We start from the raw sequence: 21,431 nt of genomic DNA, 5'->3' as shown, positions 1-21,431 counted from the left end.
TAAGCTCTTTCTCATCTCTAAGGCTTTCATGAGTACTAATTTATACTCAAAAGAATGTTATGAAATAAGATATTATTACTCCTATCTCAGGTATAGAGAAAGTAGGAAAGATTAAGTACCTTGAAAAAGGCTAAGAAGACTGTAGAACAATGAAACTAAAGCGCAGGTTCTCACTGCTCACTCTACGTTCCCACAGTAACATCTCCTCTGAGATCTAAGTCAGGCACAACTCGACCCACAAGCCACAATCCTAGCAGCTAACCAGGAAGGTAACGTGTTTCCCACATCTCTCCAGCCACCTGCCAGTGGACTCCCATAGCTCTCCGTGTGTGCCAGTTCTAGAGTATGATTAGGACTGTTAATAACCAACTGATAGAGCTACCACAGGGTTCCATTATGCCAGCCCATCAATAGTGCTACTTACTTTTTTTGATCTCTTCTAGCTTCTCAATGTATTTAGTCATACTGTTACCTAAAAAAGAGAATAAAGATTTTAGATATGTTTTTAATGGAAGGAAATCAATAACACTGTGAAAACAAAATGGAGTACGAGTATTCCCTAAGCCTTCCTATCTGTTCTTACAGAATTACAGGAGGCAAATGGGCCACACATAGTAATAATCTTTTTTGGATTATACAGTGTCATTAAAAGATGATGAATCATGGGAAATGTTTGGTCAAATGTGTTAAGTTGGGGAGCACACCCGATACACATTAAGAAGTCCCAGGTAGTAAAGATGATAATTTGATGTAATTTTTTTCCTTTTCGAGTCAAGGCTTTCCTCCCTTTATTCCTTCCATAATCTTTATGTGGGAGAAAGAAGGAGAAAGAGAGGCAATGATCTTCAAATGTCTAAAATGCGCCGTTGTGGCTACCCAAGCAACCCTTTCCTCTCCACTTAAGTCTTGTGGTTTCCCTCTTTCCTAAACTTGGCCTTCCCCTATTCATGCTGATGTTGCAGCCTGAACGAGACCACACAGTCTGTACACTGGAATTCACGGTGGATTTGATTTGCTGAGAAATAACAGCAGATTCCCACAGTGTGGAGAGTCCCCAGCCCTCATGTTTTATAGCCTGGTTCTACAATACTAAGTTCCAGCCAAGGTGGGTTGGAGCGTTTTCGTACATTAAAACTGGGCCAGGATCATTCTGGTTTCTGAATGAACTACAGTCTGGTTCTCAAGGCAGAGGTGATTTTCACTGGACATGCTTTCATTTGCTTCAAGTCAATAGAGCAAGCTCTAGCTGGCACCTAAAAGGTATAGCAAAGAGGGAAAAACATGCAAAATAATTTCTTATTTCTAAAATTGTGCTCCTAACTTTTAGACCTTGAGAGGAGCCCAACTTGAGATAACAAAATGCTTTTCAATTAATGGCAAGAACTACTGTTTTTAAGGAGTATTCTGAATTTTTCTTCATGTTTAAGTCAGAAGCAGAGAAAGAAAAGTCTTGCTCTGAAACCCAAAATTCATTTTCAAAAATAACTTATGTCATTTGTTATTATTCATCATGGAACTGAAGTCCACTGAGCTACATTTCTTTCTCATCTGAAGACACACACTCTCTGGGATCTGGACTCGGTGTGCAGCCTTAGAGCCGGTGTCTCTCCTCCCAAAGTTCAGAGACAGAATTGCCTGCGCCTTCTCAAGAGACGCAGAAGAGACCTGCATAGCACCAAAGAGCAGGATTAGAATCAAATAGGATCTTTTCTAGGTTCTTCAGGCTGGAACTGACTCGAGACGTGACCAGATTTCCAGAGTGGAAACCATGATTCTTCCCAGACATTATCCTCCCTCTCCCTGCAACTCTGAACTCCAGTGGGAGCGGTGTGGTCAATGCAGTGGGGGGAGAAGACAGGGCACACCGTGTGCCGCTCAGCACCCCACAGTCTTATTCTTAAACTGTTTTACAGAACAGCTTTGGTTCTATGTCCCCAAGTCCCTGGCAGTTGCATGTTGCTGGCATGCAGGGTTCTTTCGGCCAGGGCAGCTTCAGACGGTCTCAGCAGAATACCAAGGCACAAAGGGAGAGTCCTGGCTTGTCCTGACACAGCAAGTGAATGACTAGATTAACAGAGTAGTCCTTTGTGACTCTAACATGGCTCACAAAAACACATGGCTTCTCTAGTTGTAATGTTTTAAAAACACGATTTAACTGTGAGGTAAATATGTAGGAAGTGTTACTTCCTTAACAGAAGCAGGTGGGAAGCATTTTATGTTCTAAATCCCCCAGGGCATACTATGCATGGAAAATAACAGCCAACCTTATTGTATAGTCTTTATTATTAAAACATTGCATTTCATGCCCTAGCTGATTTGGATAGAGTGTCGGCCCGTGGGCTGAAGGGTCTCGGGTTCGATTCCGGTCACAGGCACATACCTGGGTTGCAGGCTCCATCGGGGCACATGCGGGAGGCAACCAATCTATTGTCTCTCTCACATCAATGTTTCTCTCTCTGCCTCTCCCCCTCCCTTCCGCTCTTTCTAAAAATCCATGGAAAAATATCCTCGGGTGAGGATTAACAAACAAAACAAAACAAAAGACCACATTGCATTTTCACTAACAGTCAATTATCAACATTTTCAGAGTATTTACACAGCAATTCATCTTTGTACCAGCAGTGCCTCACAACAAGCTGTCACTCCCACTGTTTGTTTTTCCCACTAAAGGAAAAGGCAGGGAAACAAAGTCTTTTGCTCAGGTAAACAAATGTTTGGCAAAATTAAGAACAAATCTAAGAGGGCCATTGATAAAAAGCTGTTTTCACTAAAGATATTCATTCTATCCACAAAGGAAGAAAAAAAGAAAATGGTGGATTTCTGCATTGTCCCAGTTGGAGAAATGAGACAGCAGGATGGCTGACTAATGACACAAGGTTCCCTAACAGCGACTTTAGAAGGTATGAAAAGTAGTATTCCACCCCTCTTCGTATAAAGTCTAACTAATTAGCTTATCTTACCAGATCTGATTTCATCTGAAAATAGTTTTCTGACTACCTTTTAAAGAGACTACAAATAAAACAATTCTATAATTGATTAACTTGTAAACATCTTTGTTTTATACAAGAGTAAGGAGCCTAAAGGAATATCAACAAACCAGTTTTTAAAAGAATTAAAATTACAATTATTGCACGATAAATTTTCCTAGACAAGATTTTGATTTAAAAAAAAAAAAAAAAAAGTCAGTGGCTCCCCATTGCTTACTGGCTAAAATTTAAACTCCTTGCTCTAGTGTTGAAGGCACCAATATCTTACCTACACTTCAATCTTGCCTTAATTACCAAACTTGACAAAATCTCTGCTAGTCTTGGATTCTTGAACATGTCACCTTGTCCATGTAATCATAATAGCTCACCAGCTGGGAGGGACCTTTCCATCCTCTGCGCTTGGCTTCACACTCACAGGCATTTATCATTTCACTGCCTTATTTGTGTGCAAGTTTATCTACCTTACTATTGGGAAAGCCAAGGGCTATTTACACACATACACACACACACACACACACACACACACACACACACACACACACACGAAGAAAATATCTCTCTCTTCCACTGTCTAGCATAGGAGGCACTAAAAGATATCTGAAGAATCCTCACGAGTTATTTCCATAATGCAAACACTCATACCACAATCTGGTTTGAGTTTTGTACACCCGCTTTTCTTTTAATGTACAACCTGATTTATATGCAGTATCCGTTAAATACTACCTATACATCCCATATTGTTTCAGGAGTCAGGTAACCTAGAAATGTATAAGGTGGTATTTAGTTTCTACTTAGTTTACAACTTAAGTTGCAACAAAAGATTTATTTATAAACTTTTTCAATTTGAACCAAGAGAAAGAGACAACCCAACTATATTATATCAATAGTGTTATGCAAAGATAGAGCAGAGTCGATGAACTAAGTGACTCATTCAGTATATTTTTTTCTTTCTTTTCTGATAATTTAATAACGTTATTTGCACTAAGCCCGTAAGAAAAGCAAGTGATTTTGAGCAGCAGTAATCTAAAGTAAGATTTATAAGGCAGACCCGGTTGCTAAGAGACAACTCCATTGCTTTATTTTTCTTCAATATTCCCCTCCTCTATGGAGAAGTTCTTTTGGCTCAGAAGGAGCAGAAAGCGTGAAAGAGGCACAGTGGTCCTTTGTTAATCTCAATAAGTTATACGAGTGTATAGTGCTTTCTGGTTTGTAAAAGGCTTTCACATACATTTCTTCCTTTGACATAAGAAAAAGAATTAAATACTGAAAAAGATGAAGAGTACCTAGACTGTAATGAGTTTGACTGCTACAGATCAAGGTTATTAGCAAAAATTCAGGAAAAGTAAAGACTAAAGAAAAAAGAAAATACTAGTTTGTGCAGAGATAATAAAAGTAAGGTGAATAAAAAAAAATAAGGCTAGAAAACACTGAGTGGAGAAGGCTACAGAATTTGAGAGAGCTAAAGAAATTGGAAATTAGACTGAAAATGGAGTGAAATGAGGGGATAATACAAGCAATGAAAGAGGGTAGGAGACTAACAAAGGGGGAGCCCCGTGGTTTGGAAAGTGTTCCTCAATCAGCCTGCGGTGCTGCAGAACAGAAACACAGAGAGGGTGCTTGAGAATAAACGAGAACCCTGCAGTGGAAACTGAACAAAACGCCGCCAGGGATTTCATCAGAAGCATAATCCATTCATGGTACAGTCTGGCAATGCTGGGGAGCTGGTAAGATACACCCAGGCACCTATGGAACAAAAGAAATATTTGAAGTTCAAAATAATTCTGACATTCCTAGCCATGGCCTATACATTGGTGTTTGAGTTTATAAGAGAAGTAGAATCAGAAGTGTAGACATAAAAAACAATCTTTACCAAGGAAGAAGGAATCAGTCTTTGAAGAACTCAGTAGCCAATGATTTGGGTGAAGATAGGAGATACCAGGAAATTCTCGATTTCTTGTGATTAACTCTGAATTACTCATTGTTTGGTCAGAAAAGATCAAAGACCTACCTATTTAGCCTAGAAATGAGAAATGCTCACTCATTCTGTGCCTGTTTCTATGGCTCTGATGGCAGAGCTTAAAACACACCGCAGATGGCAACTCTTCACTCTCACTTGGGCTATAAGGTCACTCCTGTGTTTTCTTAACCAGGTCTCCTCTCCCTTTTCGCCTTATGGCATACATATAAGTGATAAGATCTGGACAGAACACAGGTTTGCACTGTCTCAGGCTCTGATGGCTACCAAGAGGGCTAAAGGGAGCTGTAAGTATAACTTGGCATAAATACACAGGCCACTCTACTGAATGCACAGGGAGGTTAAGTCATAAAAAATGCATAGAAAAAAATTACAATCTTTTCCCTAATTTGTCTTTAAAACAATTTAATTTGAAACAACAAAAGAAATTGAACACCAGAATAAAACTACTCTCCCACACTGAGTTTAAACTAAACTTTGAGTTTTAAGCAATGAAGCACACTTTGGCCCTTCCAAAGCGATTAAAAACTAGTTTGGGAGACATTTACTTACAGGAAGATGAGGTGGATGTATTTTTCTCTACTCCTCCAGCTAAATACAACAAAAACCCTGGATGACCCACAAAAAGGGAGAAAAGAGTTGCAAATCATATTTCTGATAAGGGTCCAGAATCCAGAGAATATAAAATAACTCTTATAACTCAACAATTAAGAGAAAAATAACCCACAATTTAAAAAATGGGCCCATGGTTTGAATAGCCACTTTTCCATAGGAGATTTACAAATGCTAATAAGCACATAAAAAGGTGCTCAATATTATTAGTCATTAGGAAAATGCAAATCAAAACCACAATGAGATAACACTTCACACCTACAACCATGACTGTGATCAAAATGATGGACAATAAAACATTTTTGAGGATGTGGAGAAAACAGAGCCCTCCTGCATTGCAGCTGCTTTGGAAAACAGTTTGGCAGTTCCCCAAAAAAATTAAACACAGAGGTAACATACGACCAACTATTCAACTCCTAGGTATATAACCTAGAGAACTGAAAGCATATGTTCACACAGAAACTTGTATACTAATGTTCATAGCAGCATTATGGCCAAAAAGTCTAAATGAACCAAATGTCCTGATGAGTGGATAAACAAAATGTGGAATATCTATACAAAATACTATTTGGCAATAGAAAGGAATAAAGCACTGACACATGCTATAACAACACTGACCCCTGACACACTGATGCTAATTGAGTGAAGCCAGTCAGGTATAAAAGACCACATATTGTTGGGCTGGTGTGGCTCAGTGGTTGAACGTCAATCCATGAACCATGAAGTCACAGTTTGATTTGCGATCAGGGCACATATCTGGGGTTGCCGGCTCGATCCCCATTACAGGGAGTGCAGGAGGCAGCTGATCAATGATTCTTTCTCATCATTGATGTTTCTATCCTTCTCTCCCTCTCCCTGAAATCAGTAGAAAGAATGTATGCACCCCTATGTTCATAGCAGCACAATTTACAATAGCTAAGACCTGGAAACAGCCCAAGTGCCCATCAGTGGACGAGTGGGTAAAAAAGCTGTGGTATATTTATACCATGGAATACTATGCAGCAGTAAAAAAGAGAATCTCTTACCCTTTGAGACAGCATGAAGGGACCTGGAGAGTATGACTGAGTGAAATAAGTCAGTCAGAGAAAGACAAGTATCACATGATCTCACTCATATGTAGAATCTAATTAACAAAATGAACTGATGAACGGAGTGGTTCTAAAGACATGGAAGCATGGAACAGAGTGCAGAATCTCAGAGGGAAGGTGGGGGAGGGTGGATGGGTGAGAGGTAATCAACTAAAGACCTTGTATACATCTATGCATAACCCATGGGCACAGACAATAGGGTGGTGAAGGTCTGGAATAGGGAGTGGGAGTGGTCTGGAGGGAGTCCATGGGGGAAGAAAAGGGACATACGTAATATTTGCAACAATAAAGATTTAAAAAGAAAAAGAATTATACAACATGACTACGTGAGGTTTATCTCATGGATACAAAACTAGTACAATATTGAAAATCCACTATATTAACAAGTTAAAGGGGAAAAAATCACATGATTAATTGATGCAGTAAAAGCATTTAGTAAAATTCAACAGTCATTCATGATAGAAACTCTCAGAAAAACATCCATAGGAGGAAATTTCCTTAACCTAATATAGCTAACACTATACTTATGATGAAAGACTAAATACTTTTCCCCTAAGGCTGGGAAAAGACAAGGATGCTTACTCTTTTCACTTTTATGTGACATAGTGCTGTTACTTCTAGCTATTGTGATAAGGCAACAAAAGAAAATAAAAAGTGTAAAGACTGGAAAGGAAGAAATAAAACTGTTCCTTTTTGTAGATGACATGATTGTCTACACAGGAAAGCCCAAGGAATCTACAACCTTCTCCTTCCCCCGACCCCCCCCCCCCCCAAAAAAAAAAAAAAACATACACCAAAATGCCTCCTGTCCCTAAAAAAAGTGAGTTTAGCAAGGTCCCGGATACAAAATAAACATACAAAAATAAGCTGTATTTCTATATACTAGCAATAAACACTTAGAAACCAGAATTTAAAATATAGGACCATTTACAATTGTTCAAAATATTACATACTTAGGTGTAAATGTAACAGACCATGTACAGGATTTATATCCTGAAAACTATACAATGCTAATGAAATAAACCAAAGGAGGTGTAAATAAATGGAGAGACATAGTATATTAATGAATTGGAAGACTTAACATAGCAAGATGTCAATTCTCCCCAAATGAATACACAGGTTTAATGCAACTACTATTAAAATCATCGTACTGGTAATATTATTGTAGGTGTAAATAAGATTATTCTAAAATTTACATGGAAAAGCAAAGGAATTAAGATAGTTAAAATAATTTTGTAAAGAAAAGTACAGTGGGAGTAATCAGCAACCAAGTTTAAGTATCTAATTTACTATGTAGCTACAGTCATCAGGACTGTGTGGTGCTGGCAGAGGAATAGACATATAGATCAATGGAATAGAATGGAGAACTCAGAAATAGATCCATATAAACATGCCCAACTGGTTTTTGACAAAGGTGAACATGCAATTCAATGGAGGAAAGGTCATCTTTTTAACAAATGGTGCTAGAGCAACTGAACATCCATAGCTAAACGTTAATCTCACTCTAAGTCACATATCTCACGCAGAAATTACCTGAAAATGTATCACGGACTTAAATGTAAAACTTAAAACTATGTAACTTTTAGAAAAAAGCATAATAGAAGATCTTGGGGATCTAGGCTAGGCAAAAAGTTCTTAGACTTGACAGCAAAGCATGACCCAAAAAGGAAACATTAAAACTGGACTTTCCCCAAATTAAAAACTTGTGCTTTGTGAAAGACCCTGCTCTGAGGATGAAGAGACAGGGTACAGAGGGGGAGAAAGTATTTGCAAAGCATGTATCCAACTAAGGACTGGTGACTAGGATATATAAGGAACCCGCAAAACTCAACAATTAAAAAGCAAACAATTCAGTTAGAACATAGGCAAAAGCCAGGAACAGACGTTTCACTGAAGAAGATTTACTGATGGTAAATCAGCGCATGAAGAGATGTCCAACATCATTAGCTACTAGGGAAATGCAAATCACAACCATAACGATATGCCCCTGCATATCTATCAGAATGGCTAAAGTAAAAAACCAAGTAAATGCTGGTAAGGATGTGGAGAATCTGGATCACTCAGACATTGCTGGTGGGAATATAAAATGGCCCAGCCTCTCTGGAAAATAGTTTGGCAGTTTCTTAAAAAAACACAACTGCAACTACCATACAACCCAGCAATTGTACTTCTGGGCATTTATTCCAGAGAAATGAAGACTTATATTCACACAAAAATCTGTTCACAAATGTGTATATCAACTTTATTTGTAATAGTCAAAAGGTGGAGACAATCCAAACCTCCTTCAACAAGCAACTGGTTATACTGTAGTATACCACGGTATAACTCCTCAGTAACAAAAAGGAACAAACTACTAATAAATGCAACAACTTGGATAGACCACCAAAGAATTATGCTGAGCGAAAAAGCCAATCCGCAAAGTCGCATACTGTATGATTCCATTTATACAGCTTTTGTGAAATGACAGAATTCTAGAAATGGAGGACAGATTAGTAGTTGCCATGGTCAGGGAGGAGGTGAGGGTGGAAAGCGGACGTGGCTTTAAAAAGTAGCATGAAGGATCCTTGTGGTGATGGATACGTTCTCTATCTAGACTATAAATATCAATGTCAATATCATGGTTGTGATTTTGCAGTATCACCCAAGATGTTACCACGGGAAACTGAGTAAAGGGTACATGAAATCTCTCTACATCATTTCTTATAAATCCATATGAATCTATAATTACCTCAAAATAAAAAGTTTAATTAGCAAAACACTAGCTTAAAATGTCAGGATAGCTTTGGCCGGTGTGGGTCAGTAGTTAGGCCACTGGTCCACCCACCAAAGGGTCTCGGGTTCAATTTCCAGTCAAGGGCACATACCTGGGTTGCAGGTTCAATCTAAGGCCCTGGTTGGGGTGTGTGTGGGAGGCAACCAATTGATGTGTCTCTCTCATCTCTCTCTCTCTCTCTCTCCCCCTTCCTTCCACTCTCTCTAAAAATCAATGGAAAAATATCCTCAGGTGAGGATTAACAACAACAACAAAAATCTCAAAATATAAAAGGATATAGGTAATTACTATGTGTTATAAAAAGAAGATATTTAAAAAATTGAAATTAACTTCAGGTATCATATTGAGTCAAATTTTGGTTATGAATTGAGAAATTGAAGAGAAAGAAATGGATTTTCATTGAAATTTCAGTTCAATTTCCAAGAGACCAAGATATAAAGCCATAGACAAATATATGCTTTTTTTGGGAAAAAACCCTCAGCTCTGGGGAAAAAACAGGACAGTACACAGGACTGAAACAATACACAGGACTTTGCACCAGTTCTCCAACATCCACTTCCTCATCCTGCATACAAATCCCTGTTCTAGCTTCTTTACTGAACTTCATGTAAATCACATAATCTCTGGCCACAATTTCCTGCTTCTCAATAACAGATAATATTTTTTTTACCTCCCATCAAACAGGATATTTGCAAGGAAATATCTGTACAGCACGGAAATGTTTGAAAGAAAGATCCCCAGAAATTGTATCTGCAAATGGGTTCATTTAAAGCATTTAACTCTATTTTATATGAGGAAACATGTACAGTGGGAGATAATGATTTTGAAGGCGACTGGAAAAAGACAAAGACAAAATGAATGAGATTTAAACAAAGTTGACATCCCAATTTATTTTCTCAGTTGTCTTCAGGTTACTGGTGGAATGTTCAGTATTCTAAAGGCATGCAGTACCCCAATCTACTAGCGAAACCATCTTAATAGGATGGATTTTCCACAGCAGGCTTTAAAAGTTTGAAAAAAAACCCTAAACAAATAAACAACAAAAACATCACAAGGCTGCAAATCCACAAGGGGCCTGGTGAAAAATGTTAACAGCATGGAAATAAGCAGTAATACACTCAAATTTCATTTTACCTGAATTGCAGCACTAATTTAATTTTGTCTGGTATTTCAGTTACTCATTCAAGTCTGCCTGCCTCCACTTGAATCTAAGCTCTTTGATTGCAAAAATCACGATTCACACTCATCTTTATAGTCCCATAGGCCATAACTTTGCATGTAGCCAGAACTCTGCAAATACCAAATTGAACAAATGTACCCAAGTATAATCTATTACTCCCAGTTTAAAGCAACATACTTGAGGTGTCCCCAAATAGAAGTTGACCATCTGATATTTATTAGCCTCAGCCCTGCGACGTATTGAACAATGTTTTCATCAATTTCTCAATTTATAATAAGCGAATTATGTGAATGGAATTGTGGCTGACAATCTGAGAAACAGGTTTCAAAAACAAGTCCCTGAGCCCAGAAAGACATCAAACAAGACAGTGAGAAACTTTTAGCTGCTTCTTGTCATCAATTAGCTTTTGAATTTTTAAAAAGTTTTAATTTTTTAATCTTTACTCACCAGTGTCCAGTCTTGACTTGACATGCTGATACTTTGGGTTTTGTGGTATTCTTTTGGTCAGATACTAAAAAAAATTTAAAAATTCAAAATAAATTGGGTTAATGTAAAGATAAGGGTGGCAAAGTTAGGAGTCAGATACTTAAAAATTAGAACAAATGCTATAATTTCATCGAATTTATAGGTGGGAAGAGTTCAAGAGGTCCAACAATCCCTTCAAAACAGGACTATTTGCTACAGCATCTCTACAGGTGAAGATGGCTGTCTTGTTTCTGTCAAAAACATTTCCATATTTTGCCAAAATAATATCATAGCAGTATGTAAAAAAAGGACTAGGGAAAAAGGCTCTTAAAATTATTTCTGACATTGAGCCAAAATTGGTCACTAATTTCCATCCAGTCCACTGTTGCAACCCAGAATAAGCCACCCGACTCTGCCTCAAGAAATCAGTTAAACTAACTAAAGGCAGCTCTCTTGTTCTTCTTTTTAATTTTACTCTTTGTATGATGACTTGTAGGCCATCTCCTCTGGAGACCCTCTAGACTGTATCCACATCTCTCCTAAAAAAGGGGCACGTGGACCCAGACCTGAGCACAGCGCCCAGATGTTGTCAGGCCAGGACCCGGTTTGGCCGGCCTCTCCCGCTGCCTGCCTGGAGTCTGAGGCTCCACAGATGTCACTACAATGGCAGCTGCTCTCGGTGCAGCTGGGGCACATCCGGGCTCAGGGTAAGTTTATAGCCAGCACAAATGCCTATCTTGGGTCTCCCTTGTCCTGTACTCCGCCAGTGAACTCTGAATCCAAGCTCAGGACATCGACACACATTAAATTTTAGTGACATTTTCAAAAGCCATTAACGGGGGAAAGGCTGATGAATAAGGACATTGCAGAATATAGCTTTCTTGCTCAGGCATTTTTTTCTGGTCTGCAAGTATGAAAACCATATGTTCAGTCACAGGTAGCTGTAGAATATGAAGTTAAACTGGGTAATACCTTTCCAGCTTCATCTTCTGCCACTCACCCACATGTTGCCAAGTTAAAGTTGCCTGAATGTTCCCCAAAGTGTGCCACATTCATTCAGGTATCCAGTCTTAGCAAATGTCTGCCTAGGATGCCTTTTCTCAGACAAAACTTCACTTCCTCTATAAGCTGTCTCAGGTGGAATTAGGCACTTTCTTTTCTCCCTCCCTCCCGAATATGGACACCCTGTACCATTGTTTAAAACTCGACTTCTCTAGTCTAGGATTTCCTTGAAGGCAGGGACAATAACTTACTCAAATTTGCATTCACCAGGACTTAATAGTCAATCAATAAATGAATATATAGAATGAGGACTGTATTATAACAACTACCTGGTGGTTCCTTAGATGAGAACATCAAACTTTAAAACCTGTATCACTTACCCTTGAAAACATAGGTAACTACAGCATGTAGTTAACGACTCAAAACTACCATCTGCTATTTTAACACTTAAAAAGAAAGAAAAAAAATCTCAAAATAAAAAGAATGGTCCTTTATTACAAAACTCACTGACACTACCTGTGTTTTTCATTTCACTCTAGGTAAGTAAAACCTTCGCCATGGATGTGTTTGTGGGACCCTGAACTATTTTACCCTGAAAGGTTTCTCCATCTGATCAGTCACCTGCTGTCTAGAAGAAAAAGGGACTCTAATGCCAAATTCAACTCCTTCCTAGATGAAGATGGAGAAGATGCTTTTTTTTTCTTTTTCTTTTTTTCGAGAAGACTCTTAAGTGAAAGAAAATATTCAAAGACTAAAAAGGGGGACTTTAGGACAAGTTCCCAGAGGAAGACAATATCACAGCAAAACAAACCAAAAAACCCAAAAGCAAACCAAAAAAATAGGGAAAACATGTGTCTGGTAAATTGAGTCAAGAAAGGCTAATACTTGCCCTGCTGGTTTGGTTTAGTGGATAGAGCGTCGGCCTGGGGGCTGAAAGGTCCTGGGTTCGATTCTGGTCAAGAGCACATGCCCAGGTTTCGGGCTTAATCCCCAGTGGGGGACATGCAGGAGGCAGCCAATCAATGGTTTCTCTCTCATCGTTGATGTTCTATCTCCCTCTCCTTTCTTCTCTGAAATCGATTAAAAAAATACTGTATACTTTTTTTTAAAAAAAAAAAAAAGAAAAGCTAATACTGGAACTCAGTTATCTTAAGCTAGAATTTTCTTTTTTTCTATTTTGCTCTCTGTATTTTTATAATTCCTATATGCTATTTCCTGTTTTTACTTTTATTTTGTTTTTCCCCTAGTTGCCTAGCAAAGCTTCTTTTGAAAAATTCCAGGCTAGTCTCTGCTGAACTAAGGGGATTTGTCCATACCTAAGCCAACATAGCTAAGAAGTGAGGGTGTCTCTGGGGACCAGGTGTGGTGGCAGCAGAATGCTGGGGGGAGTGCGGACAGCTGCAGTCAGGGAGCCCTCCCGCCCCCGGTTTTCCCTTACATGGCCTAATGAGAAATCCATATGCTGCAGTAGGAAAACGTAGTATTTCTTCTCCTTTTCCTATTTTGGTCCAACTTCTTGCTCCTGACTTTCTAGTACCAATTGCAACGTAAAAGTATTTGTGCTCTACTCTAAGCAGAGCACCATGGATTTTATGGAACTGCCATACTTTTTTCATTAAAATTCTTGCTTTGGGGTGACTGTTTCTTGACCTACTGACCAACCGGCTTTTTTTCAATTACATAAACAGGATGGGGTGGTGGAAAGTGAAAGAACTGAAAAAGAAGCTGTTTCAAGGAAAACCATTCATTCAAAAAAGCCTTATTGGGTGCCAACCATTCATTCAGTCGACATTTACGGGGTGCCTTCTAGGAGTAAACCACTGTGCTGAGGACACAGAGGTAAAAAAACACATTCTTAGCCATCCAGCTCTCCCTGATGCTGGGAAGGAAGGCAAGTGAACAGATGCCACCCTGCATGATAAACAAGGGGAGGGAAGCTGAGGGTGCAACAGGAGTATGTAAAATTAGCCCCCAATCCAGACCTAGAGTAAAGAACCGTTTCCTGAGGGTGAAATCTGAGGGCTGAGTTAATTAGCTAAACTCAAAGAGTAGTGGGTGGGAGCTACAGGGGAGACAGAGAAGCTGAGAAGGTTCATGTCTGTGGTATTATAACAGGCTCTTTGAGGGCAGCCATAGGGGGCAATAAGGGGTCAAATGAGCTTGGAGAGACAGACAGGGACAGATCATAAAGGACCTTGTATCCATGCTAGGAAACGGGGATTTTATCCTGTAGATAACTGGTTCTCAAACAAGTGCAATTTTCTCCCCCCGCCCCCCCCCCCCAACTGTCAATGTTTAGAAACATTTTAGGTTGTCAGACTGGGTGGTGGGTGGGCTACTGTTGCTTAGTGGGTGGGGGGTGTACTCCCGAGCAACTTACTGAAACTCAGTTTCTCCATCTTTTTGATTATTTTTTAAATATATTTTTATTGATTTCAGAGAGGAAAGGATAAGAAGAAGAGAGAGAGAAACATCAATGATGAGAGAGAATTATTGATCGGCTGCCTCTTGCATTCCCCTTACTGGGGATTGAGCCTGCAACCCGGGCATGTGCCCTGACTAGGAATTGAACCGTGACCTCCTGGTTCATGGATTGACACTCAACCCCTCAGCCACACTGGCTGGGCACCAATCACATTTTTAATTTTTTGTTGTTATTGTCAATCCTCACCTGAGGATATTTTTCCATTGTTTTTCAGAGAAAGTGCAAGAGAGGGAGAGAGACACATTGGCTGGTTTCCTCCCACATGCGGGTGGGAACGAATGGGAAACCCAGGTACATGCCTTTGACCAGGAATCGAACCTGGGACCCTTCAATGTGCAGCCTATGCTCTAACCACTGAGCCCTACCAGCCAGGGTCCAATCACATTTTAAGTCTCCTACACGAAAACATAAATTAACAATTTAGGGATAAAAGAAGTCTGAGAACATTGATATAGACTGAATTGTGTCCCTCCCAAATTCATTCATTGAAATCCCAATCCCCCATGTAACCGTATTTGGAGATAGAGCCTTTAGGAAGTAAAGTTAAATGAGGTCGTAAGGGTGGACATGCTCTTATAAAAAGAGACACCAAAGAACCTGCTCCCTTCCCATACCTGCACACAGACAGGTCATGTGGGCACATCTGCAAGCCAGCAGAGAGCTCTCACCAGAAACTACATTGGCTAGCACTTTGATCTTAACCTTCCCAGCCTCCCAAACTATGAGGAAAGAATTTCTGTTGTATAAGCCACCCGATGTGTGGTATTTTGTTAAGGCAGCTCAAGCTTACTACTATAAACATCTCCAACAAAACAAAAAGAAAAATAGCAATATGGAGGAAATTGAGGCTATGAAGGGGAAAAATATTTAAAAACACTATTCGAGAAAACACATATCCACACATGAACTTGTACAGTCATGTGCCACTTAACAATGAGGATACATTCTGAGAAATACACAGGCGATTTCATCATTGTGAAAACATCACATAGTGTACTTACACAAATCTAGATGATATAGCCTACTACATACCTAGACTATATAGTATGTAGTATATACCATCGTCGTATATACTCAGTTTCTAAAAAAACGAAATGCAAGCTTACGTACAACTCAAGAACTGTACTCCTAGGCACCTATCCCAGAGAAATGAAAATTAACATCACACAAAGAACTATACCCAAAAGTTCATATCTTTATTTGTAATAGCCCCAAACTGAAAGCAGCCAAATATCCCACAATAGCTGAATGGTTAAATAAACTGTTATACATCCAAACCACAGAATACTAATCAGCAAAAAAAAAGGAATGATATTGCTACAGGCAACAACTTGGATGCATCTCAAGGACATTATTCTAGGGGGGAAAAGCCAATCTCAAAAGGTCACATACTACTTGATTCCATTTATGCAATATTCTTAAAATTACAAATTGAAGAAATGGAGAACACATTAGTGGTTGCCAGGGGTTAGAATAATGGGGGGGAAGAAAGTGGATGTGACTAGGAAGGGGTAGTATAAGGGAGATAATGTAGTGATGGAATAGTTCTGTATCTTGATTGCAAAATCTACACATGTACAAATCTTGATTATATTAAATCTACACATGTGATAAAAAGACCTAGAACTATACACACATAGTACAAATGCCAATTTTCTGGTTTGATATTGTACTATATTTATGTAAAATATAATCATTGGGGGAAACTGGGTGAAGGGCATATGGGACTACTTTGTACTATTTTTTGCAAATTCCTGTGAATCTGTATTTATATCAAAACAAGAGTTTTTATAAAGGATATCAGAGTCCAAAACAGAGCTCTTAAGGATTAAAAACATTATGGCAGAAATTAAAAACTCAATAGGAGGATTGGAAGATAAAGTTAAACAAATCTCCCAAAGAGAGCAAAATGACAAAGATGTGGTTAGCCAAAGAACATATATGCACAGCTAATGGACAAAGACAACAGTGTGGTGAAGGCCAGGGTGGGCAGGATGGGTGGTGGAGGTGGTGGTAGGGGGCTGAGTGGTGGTGGGCAAAGAAGGGGACAATGGGGGGCATCTGTAATAATGTCATCAACAACAAAGGAGATGAAATTTTAAATTTGAGAACGAGTCATATAGAAGCAACAACCAAATAATGAATTCAAGAAAGAGAGGATGGAGAAAATAGGAGGGAGAAAGTCATCAACAAAACAATTCAATAAAACTTTATAGAACAGAAAGACACGCATTTCTGGTACCTAACAAAATGGGTGAAAACAGAGCAAGGAATACCTTTGTGAAAGATCATAACACTGGGGACAAAGAGAAGATTCTACAAGTTTCCAGAGAGGGAAAATCAAGTCCCATACAAAGGAACGGAATGGCTTTGGACTTCTCCACAGCAACACTGGATGCTAGAAGATCACAATGCAATGTTTTCAAAATGCTGGTGGAATCCAACCAACAATTCTATACTCAACCAAACATTCAGGCAAGTAAATGTGAAGGTAGAGCACTAACATTTTTAGACATGCTCAATGTCTTAGGCATAAATAAAAAAAAAATATTTATTTCTTATGCACGCTCAAGAAACTACAGGAAACTGTGCTCCACTAAAACAGGAGAGTAAGCTGGACAGCTTCCGTTAGGATACAAATGTATAATCACACATCCCTGCTCCTCCCCCAATCCTCTTCCACCCATATTCCTGATCTCATTAGCATGGCATCAGCACCAATGAGGAGCCCAAGCTGGGAACCTATCACTCTCTCATTTCTCAAAACTAATGATGAAGTCCTGATGACTTTACCCCCTAAACATTCCTCAATTCTGTCCCTCATGCTGTGGCCTTCCTTGAGGTCTATAACATAATAACCACCCAACCAGTTTCCCTATGCCCAGACTTGGGCTCCTTCAGATCCATTCTCCACAATGTGACCCAGCCATGTGCCTAAAATGCAAACCAGATCACGTCACTCTTTACTTTAAAAAGCTTCTTGAATTCTGGCCAGCAGACAAGGTAAACATATGGCAGTTTGACTGCCACTCTCCCCACCTCCATGGCAGAGATCAGAGAGAATCCATCGTGGCACTCTCCTGCAGAGCCTAAGCTCAGCCTCACAACTTTTTCAACATAGCTCACAGGCATCCACCATGAGATTAAAAAAATAAAATAAAATAAATTGCAACTCCTGGTCAGTAAGAAAGGCCAGGAATTTTAGCAAGGCGAGGCCCTTCCGGACTTGACTCCTGGGCTCTGCAGGGAACTGCCCACTCCCATGTTCCACACCTCCTATCAAGCTCACGCCGTCCTATCTGCAGCGCTTCTTCACCTGGCTCATCACCTGGCCGGTTCAGGCCACTCCAGGGCCCTTCTCTCCCCAAGTGCAGTCCCATCTTTCCCCTGTGCTCTCTTATAACATGCGGCTCCCTAACCACACTGCATTCAAGTTCTGTTTACAAGTCTCCCTCACTAGACGGAACTCATTACAGGACAAAGGCCTTGACTTACTATCTCTGTATTTCTAGCACCTACTCCAAGGTGGGAGTCCAATAAACACTAGTTGAAATTAAATGAACACAAATGCAGCAGGGCAGTAGGGGCGAAACAGACAAGAAAGTAAAAGGGCCTATGGGGTGGGGGTAAAACTGTCATGTTTTGCGTCCTTTTCCAAAAGGCTTGGTCTGCTTATTGCTGCTCTTCCTGTTATCCCCATAATGAGAAATGACAGCTGCTGTTGATGGTGTTCCTTTAGTGTTCGGGGCTGCCGTGGTATGTCACTCATGTTTTGTACCTGCCGCTCCTAGATTGCAAGCCCTTTGAGGGGAGGGGCTGTGTCTTTCTTTATGCACTTCGCTCCTCTCGGCGACTAATACCGGCGTGCAGTGAGCAAGGGCGGGATGGGGGCCCATCACGGGAGGAAGGCCTGGGCTCCGCGCCCCCGGCCCGCCCCGCCTCCTTCCTCCCCCCAGACCCCTCCTCACGCCGACGCTTCCCGCCTGGCGGGCGGCGGAAGTCGCCGGCTGCTCTTCCCTGCCCACGTGGAGCCTTTTCCGGTGCGCCCGCCCCCTCCGCCTCTCCGATCCGGACCTGGCCCTCACCTCAGGATTCCCAATGTGCCTCCGGACAGACATATTTGCGCCAACCGACCACGTTCAGGGTTCTAGCCTCACCGGTTGCCTCTAACCCTAACTTCCTACCCCTACAATCTCCGCTCAGCCGCCTCCCTATAAACTCTCCTCCGATTGGCTGGCCTTTCCCGGCCAGCCAATGGAGGCCCCGTTTACTACCTCTTTGCAGGGTCCAGGTAGAAGGAGACGCTACTCCAATGGTTGCCAAGGGCAACGCGGGACGCCGGCTGCCAAGGCCTTTTGTGCTCTCGGCTGGGCCCCACGGGCTAGAGCGGTAGCGCGGGAAGAGGGGCGCGGGGGAGGGGCAGGCTGGCGCCTGCACGGGGGCGACTGCGCAGATGCGGGCGGGGCGGGGGAGGGTGTGAGGAAAAGGGGAGCAGGGGCTCGGAAGTGGGGAGGGAGATGGTGGTGGTGGTGGTGGTAAGGGAAACAAGCGTTCTAGCAAATGTGGAAGAACAAATACGGTTTAGGACACACACACCACCACCCTCCTTAAGGCCATTTCAAACATCTGGACTACTTCCACCTTAGGGAACAGATAAGGGACAGGATTGTTCAGCAGGGGTGGAAATCTGTAGCTTATTATTTTCAGGTTAAGTTAATATGCAAATTATGCAAAATATCGTGTAAATACAGTAATTAGTGTTGCTTTAAAAGCTTTTAGCTAGCTAGAGAACGGCAGCCTTAATTGCAAAGTACACACACCATTCTGTGATTCATGATTCATTTAACAAATATTTAATAAGCACCTTATGAGAAAAGCTGCAGAAGGTTTTGTGGAGGATGGGAGGATGACTAAAACCCAATCCCGTTGTCATGGAAACCATTGTGACTCCTGCCATCAGCCACCACCTGTTCTTATTCCAGATCTGAAAATTAAGTCCTAGCACCTTTATAAAACAATCACACACAGTTTGACTTGGCTCCACGATGTCCCACCAAATCCATCAAAATTATTGTTTCCTTTTACATGGGAGGAACAACACAGTAACTCTTTGTTCTTTGCTCTAAGTTGTTTTTTCAGGGACGTAGAAATGTTACTCTGAACTGTTCATATTCCTGGCTCTCTGTGAATAACAGCATCCATGTGAGCTATTTTAGGGTGTGTGTAGATGACCCAGTCAACAATATGGCCTCACATGCCCTGTCTTCTCAGACACTTCGGCATGCCACCCTCAGGGCCACACCTTTAATCCTGTTGTCACAGGTGGGTGACCCTAGGAGCTTACACTGCCTATAGCTGTCTCTTGCCTTTTCAAGCTTCTTACTGAGTTTTGTCTGAACTTCTCTAGTGTTCTCCAATCCTTCAACCTCTCTAAAATCCCGGTTCCTCACCCCTTCACTAGAAAAAGGAAGAGTTCAAGGGTTGCAAAAAATTGGAAGGGGAGCCGTGGGGAGGATATTTATCTAGAACCTTTTGCATAGTAAGTCGAAACTTGTGGACACACTACTAAGAATGTATGCTTATCCTTATCCAGGGCACTGTAAGGATAGGGTTGAATAAACAGGAGAAGGGAAAGAAGAGAGGAACAAAACTAAGAGGTGGTGAGAAGGAGCAGAAAATAAATTTAAAGACATTTGTTGGTAAAATTATTGTATACATGAGAAGAGGTAAGGGATGCAAGGAATGGGATGGCTGTAATTTTTCTAACTTGGAGGATTGAATAGGTGAGTGATAATTCATTAATCAAGTACAAGAAAAATTGAACATACATGGAGATTATAGAAACGTGGGTTCTTGGGCCCAGCTGTCAGAGATGCCGACTGTGTGTCTGCAGTGGGGTTTAGGCATCTGTCATTTAAATTCATGTCCCCTCTCTCTCACTCCTTGGTTCTGATGCAGAGTCCAAGAGCCATACCTTGAGAGACTGTGCTCTAGAAAAACCTCCAATTTCCTTTACATTTCTCCTCGAAATCCTTGGAAAGCTTAAAGCTATAAATCAAAAGGCTTTTAGCTTCATGAGTTTCTTTTTAGGATTCCCTTTGGATTTGCTACAGCAAAATTGCATCAAAATTAAAGCAAGTTGCTTACCCCAAATATAAAAAACAGTAAATGGCACAAAAAGATGATTCATAGAAGAAAAACTTTTGATAAACACGTGAAAGAAAGACAAAACCAAACAGCTAGATCCCATTTTTCAACTAACAGACAAAGATTTTTTTGTTTTCTCTCTCTTTTAAATGATAATGCTCAGTGCCATGCTCATACATTGTTAATGTGAGTAAATAGAAGTGAGACCATTTTGAAAAGTAATTTGAAAGTGAGTATGGAGAAGCTCTCAAATCTTAATAGTCTGAGAATTCCTCCTAAGGAAATAATCAGAGAGATGCACAAACATTACAGCCACAGATATTTACTGGAATTGTATTTAAAAGGTTAAAAAATGGAAATAACCTAATTGATCATCAGTTAAAAAGGATTAAAATAAATGGTGGCCATATCCATAAAATGTAACATTATGGAATAATATTTAAAAGTATGTTTTAAGGGATAATTAAGGCAATGGAGAATTGTTCCTGATGGAGTAAATGGAAAGAGCTGGAAACAATTTTTAATTTAATAAAACCTGATTTGTGAGGGGGGTGGGGCGGGAAGCAGTACCCACAAAAATATTGTTTTGAAAATATTTAAAATGTAAATTGTCTCTGGATTATGGATATTTTATTTTTTACACTTTTGTGTATTTTGCAGATTTTCTTAAGTGACTATGAATTATTTTATACCGTAACAAAACATCCACCCCCTAAG

The 21,431-nt window shown here is 40.3% G+C and overlaps 1 protein-coding gene across 2 annotated transcripts in view; it reads right to left on the bottom strand.

The window, feature by feature from the left end:
- CEP41 (centrosomal protein 41) overlaps positions 1–18,771 on the bottom strand; it is a 35,162-nt gene extending 16,391 nt beyond the window's left edge. Inside the window, exons 1-3 of one of the 2 annotated variants that reach the window (XM_079786634.1) lie at positions 18,653–18,771; positions 11,063–11,126; positions 425–472 (exon numbers count right to left, since the gene is read on the bottom strand). In XM_079786634.1, the coding sequence (XP_079642760.1) occupies positions 425–472; positions 11,063–11,126; positions 18,653–18,685 (145 nt within the window). In that variant the 5' untranslated portion in view covers positions 18,686–18,771. Of the gene's footprint in view, positions 1–424; positions 473–1,127; positions 1,239–11,062; positions 11,127–18,652 lie in introns of those variants that run through there. The other variant, XM_079786635.1, reaches the window with a different exon arrangement.
- Between the last annotated feature and the right edge of the window lie 2,660 nt (positions 18,772–21,431).

The sequence above is a fragment of the Cnephaeus nilssonii genome, assembly GCF_951640355.1.
Source record: "Cnephaeus nilssonii genome assembly, chromosome: 12".
Taxonomy (NCBI): domain Eukaryota; kingdom Metazoa; phylum Chordata; class Mammalia; order Chiroptera; family Vespertilionidae; genus Cnephaeus; species Cnephaeus nilssonii.
This window is presented reverse-complemented; position numbering and strand designations above follow the sequence as displayed.